We start from the raw sequence: 7060 nt of genomic DNA, 5'->3' as shown, positions 1-7060 counted from the left end.
TACTGCAATCTGGTGCTTTATTTGAAGTAGTGTCTATTTAAATCTTACCATTTTAACAGGATCACAGACCGAGTGTGTCATCTCTCTGACAGGCCTGTGATAACGCACGTGCACGCACACCTGCAAACAGTGGCTTCCTATCGTATGGGGCTGCTCAGAGTAAAAGGTAAAAAGGAAGCCCTCACTTTGCTTTAAAGTTTGGTTAGAAGGCTCATTATGAGGTCATTAAAAAAGGGTAGCTAAATAAAATTAGACACATTAGATTTATGATTGTAAAAAGCAGTGTAGGCGATGACGGACACTCCAGTGTGTATAATTGAAAGGATGAGGGGGCTGCATGTCCCACCCCAATGTCAGTGCAAATCAATGTCCCCATCTCTAATAGACTCTTACACAAAATACATTTGTAAAGGCAGTTTCTTACATAATCCACTTTAGTTGTGACTTTCTATATTTCATCATAATAGAGTATGTACAACAATTTATACTCTTGGTATGCAGCTCTATTTACATTTAAGTCTAGTCACAAATATATAGAACTGTTGTGGAATGTGTACAACTACAGCCATAAAAGTCATAAATGCAAAGGCCAAATGCAGTACAAGGGCTTTCTACATATACACAGTGAAAAGAACACTGCAGTGCAAGTTTTATTTTTTTTCTATCCTGTACATGTCTGTGCTTTCTGAAACATCAGGTCACGTATCTGTACCCAGTACCCTTTACTGCTGTTTGTCAAAACAGATTTAAAAAAACTGTTATCTGCAAAAATCAATTAAATGCCCCACAATCCTGCAGACACCATCTCCAAAAGTCCTGATCAGGATTCAAGCAGTAAGCAGTCCTCATTCTCAGTGGAAGGAAGCATGAGCTGTTGCTCGTAGTACAGACTCTTGGCGTAGTTGATTTCTTGAGATATTTTGATGGCGAGGCTCTCGCTTTTCACATGGACCTACGGAAGGAGCGTCAAAGAATGAAAACACTGAAGTTGGGAAGAGACAGAACAATTTGAATGAAAACTGGTCCTATAAGCCACCAGTCACTGAAATTGGAGAACTAAATTAGACAACTTCTTACAATTTAAAATGACATGAATTTTAAAAATTCAGCTGAAGTGTATCTCATTATCTGATTGAAAAAGAATCCTAGCTCATGAAGGTTCGGGATTAAAGAAAGTTATTTTGGTCTTCTAACCCACAACTTGACCTCTGCAATGTTATCATCACATTATGTAGGTGGGGAGTACTTCTAAGACCTTGAATTTTGTATCTGCAGGCTTCCCCAAACCATTATTATAAAGTGTCAAACTCCAGTCCTGGAGGGCTGGTGTCCCCAAACGTTTACTTTTTTTGCTGCAACACACCTGAATAACATGAGTAGATCAACACTCTATAGACTTGACTGCATGCTGACAGCTCTGAAGCCCATGGGTGTCTGCCCAGAGTCAGCTGCCATAAGAGTATCATCTGTGATTTTGACCAGGGCTGTCTCACTACTGTGAAGTGACCAAAAACCAGAGTGAAAATGCTCAAACAGACGATTGTTAGGAAGGTGAGAGTAGATCTAAACAGCAAGTTTTCAAAAGAAAAGGTAAATTAGCAATTGGACACAAATTATTTAGGTTGGAAGGGTCTGCATCAGGTTTGTTGAGAGTTGGAATTATCACAGCTGTTTTAAGAGGTAAAGGAAAAAAGCAGAGATTAGGGAAGAATGAATAATGTCTGCTATTAAAGGAAAGAGTAAGGATAAGTAGGATTTAGCCTCCTAAGTGGGAAGTGGGTCAAATTCCACCCAGCAGAGTGGATAAAGGAGACACTGGGTTTTTAAAGGAGCAAAAATATCCATAAGACTGGAGTCCATAATTGCAGTGAGACACCAGTTCATCAGGAGTAGATAAATTGTCTCTGCTAGGAAGACTCAATTAAATGGGAGAAAGCAGTTATATCAATGTTCTTGATATTATGATAATCGAAATGGGAAAATTAGCTTTCTTCAGGCGGTGGATGTGCTCTCCCTTAGCATGGGGTGAGGAGTTCAGTCATTTGGGAGGAGTTCACAGTAGAGCTGCTACTCTTACATATCGAAATGAGCCAGTTGATGCGGTTGCCTCCTGGGTTCCAACTGGAGGCCACGGGGTAGACCCAGGACACACTGGATTGGGAATGAAGTGTTTTTTCCCAGATAAGGTGGAGAAGGTGGCTCACTGCTTTTTCAGTAACTTATCTTTCTTGTAGAAATGTGCTCCAAATAAAGAACTTTGTGTTGACAAGATTGTTAATTAATTGTTTACAAATCAATTGTCTGTATGGACAGCAATTTCCCCCCCCCAAAAAAGTGCACATGTAAAACTGTGGTGTTAAGCAATGCGGTTGAAAAATTTGGGTGCACCTAACTTTTGTGCTGGTGCGCAAAAAGTACACTGGTGCGCAAAGTGCTCACCAGTGCAACCGTGGCAAAAAGTTTGTCTAGAGCCCTGTATATGAGTGTTTCTTAGTTTTAAATTGGTCTATTAGTCTCATTTTCCCACTTGCTTAGTCGATTTAGGAAATTAGTCGGCAGGAACATCCCTACTTGTGATGACACATGATCAGAGGGTAAGCACCAGACACTTACATGGCTACTAAGATGAAGTTATATTCTTAGTTACCAAACATACTGCAGAAGATGTTCAAAGGGAAATTAGGAGTCTCTTTTTCTGCAGTAAACCATATTGATGGGTGTAGTTGTTTGAGTATCACACAGGACACAAAATAAAAAACATAGTGGATTGGTTTCTTCTTCTGTGAATGAATCTGTGTCTGGCTTTTATTTGTCCTGCTTGGTCTAATGCAAACTATCTGCTTAAAGAGAAATGAGACAGTATTTTTGTCTAATTTGAATCAATCAAAACCACTGGAACAATCCAAAAATGTCACCGAAAACTCACCATGGGCTTCTGGTGGGAAGGACCGGGAATTGCCACACCACTGCTAGTATTCTCAGCCTTCTTGGTGAGTTGCACATATACCTTCCCATGATCCTTAGATACCAGACAGTGGTAGAGGTCATCGTATTTGACCTCCAGAATGATGGCCTCACGATCCACGAAGTCACCTGGCTTCAGGAAGTAGACAACTTTCGAGGAGATGAGTACGCAGTACGTGTCGATGGGCTCAACAGCAATGAAGCTGTAGGAAATAAAACATTAAGCTTTGCTGAATCTGCAGGCAATCAACTGTAAGAACACACAATGAACTGAGTTACACTCACAACTCGGAGTGAATGTTGTCTGTGAGGTGGAACAGTTGCTCCTGACCGTCCGCCTGTGTGGCTGAGTATCGAGGCAGCAGACCCTGGGGTCCCTTACAGCAGCGGGGCTTCCTCACACGCTGCACAGTGAGCCTGAACGACATAGCAGCAGAATGTAAACACTTCCAAGAACAAGAACGATTCAGGATATTTCAGTTCTAAGAACATTAGACAAAAATGAAGCTGTGCCTTAGGGTCGGGGAACGGGTCCTGACTGTCAATTGTGCTTATGCGCCGAACGGGCAGGGTGCTTGAGGGTGCTCCACCTGAGGACTCTTTTGTCCTACTGGGAGACTTCAACGCTCATGTAGGCAACGACAGTGACCTGGAGCATCGTGATTGGGCAGAACGGCCTCCTGGATCTAAACCAGAGTGGTGTTTTGTTGTTGGACTTCTGTGCAAATCACAGTTTGTCCATAACAAACACCATGTTTGAACATAAGGGTGTCCATAAGTGCACGCAGCTGCCCTAGGTCGCAGGTTGATGATTGATTTTGTAATCATATCACCAGACCTGCAGCCATATGTTCTGGACACTCAGGTAAGGAGAAGGGCTGAGCTGTCAACTGATCAACACCTGGTGGTGAGTTGGATCAGGTGGCGGGGGAGGATGCTGGACAGACCTGGCACACATAAAACGTACGCCTGCTGCCAGGTCTATGGCAGAACTTCAACAGCATTCTGAGGGAGACTGGAGACGTTGAGGTGTAAATTTGATCCAGGAAGTTATGGCCGCACATTGGAAAGTCTACATGCTGGTAATACTTAGCAGGAATTTCTTCTTGATTCTCAGCAGGGCTGAAGATTGGCTCCCACATACCGATGGACCATTAACAACTGACATATGAAATGATCTTGCGTGCCAGATATAATTGTATCGCTGACCGTAGGTTTGGCCCCCCTGGTCTAAATGGTTCAGAGAAGGCTTGGGAGAAAGTGCTGTGGTCAGATGAAACCAAAAAACAACTTTCTGACATCAACTAACCCATTTAAACCTGAACAAGAACCTCCCTCCCTCAACTAGAACAGTGAAGACCGATCGTGGATGAGTCTTCCACCATGGCAATGACTCAAAACATACCACCAAGGCAACAAAGGAGTAGCTAAAGAAGAAGCACACTGTAAGAGGCCATAAGAAGATCATTTGTAACCTCCACTAAAGCTGTTTCTGTGCTGTGATGAGTTTTGAAACCTGACTGAAACTGTTTGAATAAACCATTCCCCTGCAGATGATCTGTTAGCTGTTTTACAGCTACTATTTCAACCATTTTTAAGATAACAGGAAAGTTGGAGATTGTCTTTAATTAGAGAGTCTATAATTAGCTAAGACAGATGTGTAAAGCGATGGCTTTTGAGTAGTGGTTTAATCACTGCTAGCTTGAAAGTCTGTGGTACCGAGGTCATTAATAGAGATAGGCATGTTTAAGAGTGAAAGATTGTAGGATGGCAGGACTTCATTGAGCAGTCTTGTAGGAATATGGTCTAAAACACATGTTGATGTTTTGGAATTACTGAAGTAATAATTACTGAGGTTGGAGAAAAAGAGTCTAAATAAACTTCAGTGATACTGAAAGCTGTACTGCGCTGAAGAGAAATCTAAGGTTGCTATTATTTTTTTTTCAATCAGTGATGAACAGTAAGATGTTCTAGCTTCACAGGGAGCTTTTTTATAGAGTAACAAAGTATTTCAAAGTATCTTCAGGCTAAATGTAGATTGCACATTTCAGTTACATCTTTCCTTTTCAGAGGAGCCACAGTATCCAGACTTGTATGCACCAAACATGTAATACATTTAATAAGATAAACTCTATGCCCCCAGACATCAATTAAGTAGTTGCTCTGCACTGTGTGGGCACAAGGCATTGAAGGAGATAGTGGATAGTGGAGGAATAATATCCTTAAACTTACTTTCACCACTATCAGAAAAACATCTACTGAAATGAAGAGTATTCCCCACCGCAGAGTGGCCTAATCTGCTTGGAGAGAATCCGTGTGCACATGGTCAAAATATAAGCTGGTGCATGTTCAGGTTGAGGTTATATAATAAAACTGACTTTAACAAAATAAAAGAATGTTTTGGATTCGAATACTACAGAGAACAGACTTAACCCACCTATGATTACTTAGACTAGCCATATCACGGACTGTCTGGGCTGTCTCTGATGCAAAGTCCAGAGCTCCAGCCACCGGTTTGGTCACAGTACCAACAAGGCCTTTACCCAGGCCAGAGAAGAAGCCACCGACCCCACCCTCCGTCTTCACACCCTCCACTGTGGAAGTGATGATGCTCGTCATGCCTCCAATGATACCTGAGAGAGGACAGAACGTGTATTTAAAAGGATGTACAAACTTGCAAAAATGCTAGCTTCAAGGGGAGCAGGCAGTGGGTCTTTAGTTTAATGTAGGCAATCCGTAACTTTGATATTTCATGTGAGTAATGTTTCTGGTATGTTGTTCTGAGGCTCTTGGATGAGTCGTTGCTGCGCTGTGTAAGTTTGGTTGCCCAGCTACTCTTGGGAAGGTTCACTACTGTTCCATATTTTCGCCCTTTGTGGATGTCAGAGGTTGTGTGTGGAGGCGTGGAAGAAATGACCCAAACGCAGGACTCACGGTGCAGAAATGATGAGGATTTATTGGAGTGGGTGAATGAACAACGCAGGAACGGCAGAACTGACTAGCTGACTGAAAGACTGAGTGGCTGGCTAAATAACTGAGCACTAACGGGAACGACGACATAACATCAATGACATGACAAAAAACTGGTGAAACCGAGGAACTTAAATACACAGGTTGAATGATGACAATGATTGGAAACAGGTGAGTACAGGGCTGAACATAATCTGACTAATGACACGGGAGACAAGCTGACACGGGGAAAAAACAGGAAGTGAGAACATTAATGTGGCGAACTAAACTGAACATGAGCAAACTGAAATCACTGGGTCAACGACCCAGGAACCCTGACAGTGGATAATAGTTAAAAAATTCCTTGCTCCATTAAACAGCACTTTTCAACTTTTCACAATTTCCATAGGGGGCTAATAATTCTGTCATCTGAAGATCAGCTCAAATTATGTAAAAATCAATTCTGAAACATCACTTATTCCAAAGGGCTCAAATATTTTCTATTAACAATTATCATTTTAGTGTCATCTTTCATTCAGTAATCTGTATTGTTTGATCTTAAATCTTTTGTTTCAACAATAATTTGTTCTCCCCACCACTTTTTTTTTTTTTAGCATTTTAGCATACGGACAACAGAATTTACATAAATTACATTTTTAAGGGTTTGGGAGGCTCTTCATTCAGACACTAATTAAATGAATCTTTTATCAACTAGTGGTAGCATTAACCAGACAAAGAAGAGTTTTGAAGTTGTACCGTGAGCCAATCCATGAATCCCTGCTACCAGGTGCTCTCCACTGGTGGCTCCGTGGTATCTGATGTACTCTCGTTCATTCTGGTGCCGATTGTCCATAGTCTTTCCCAGCCCATCTGATAAAGTCCCTGCAAACTGACAAACAAAGTAGAGTCCCACCACACTATAAATGGACTGGTTCTATGCACCATTTCTGCAAAGAGTGTGGCGCAGGTGCCGTTTCAGGTCATCTCCAGAAAGACATACTGATCGACCAGGGCACATCGTTCATGTCTCGCACAAGTGAAATGTCACAGCTTGATGCGTAGCCCATGCCCTGGGTTGACGAGCTCACGGACCGGTTAGGCACTGCTCACTTTTTTTTACAACACTGGATTTAACCAAGGAATACTG

The 7060-nt window shown here is 42.0% G+C and overlaps 1 protein-coding gene across 5 annotated transcripts in view; it reads right to left on the bottom strand.

Annotated features, from left to right (window-relative positions):
• The window catches only part of vps13d (vacuolar protein sorting 13 homolog D), a 72847-nt gene continuing 65787 nt past the window's right edge, over positions 1 to 7060 (bottom strand). For all 5 annotated transcript variants that reach the window (XM_014410380.4, XM_014410378.4, XM_014410382.4 and 2 more), the window contains 5 exons: positions 6670 to 6802; positions 5402 to 5597; positions 3250 to 3381; positions 2927 to 3167; positions 1 to 952 (listed from right to left, as the gene is read on the bottom strand). In XM_014410380.4, the coding sequence (XP_014265866.1) occupies positions 821 to 952; positions 2927 to 3167; positions 3250 to 3381; positions 5402 to 5597; positions 6670 to 6802 (834 nt within the window). In that variant the 3' untranslated portion in view covers positions 1 to 820. The remainder of the gene's footprint in view (positions 953 to 2926; positions 3168 to 3249; positions 3382 to 5401; positions 5598 to 6669; positions 6803 to 7060) is intronic.

This window comes from Maylandia zebra, linkage group LG20, assembly GCF_041146795.1.
Source record: "Maylandia zebra isolate NMK-2024a linkage group LG20, Mzebra_GT3a, whole genome shotgun sequence".
Classification (NCBI taxonomy): domain Eukaryota; kingdom Metazoa; phylum Chordata; class Actinopteri; order Cichliformes; family Cichlidae; genus Maylandia; species Maylandia zebra.
Note: the sequence above shows the minus strand (reverse complement) of the source record. Positions and strands in the feature narration are given on the sequence as shown.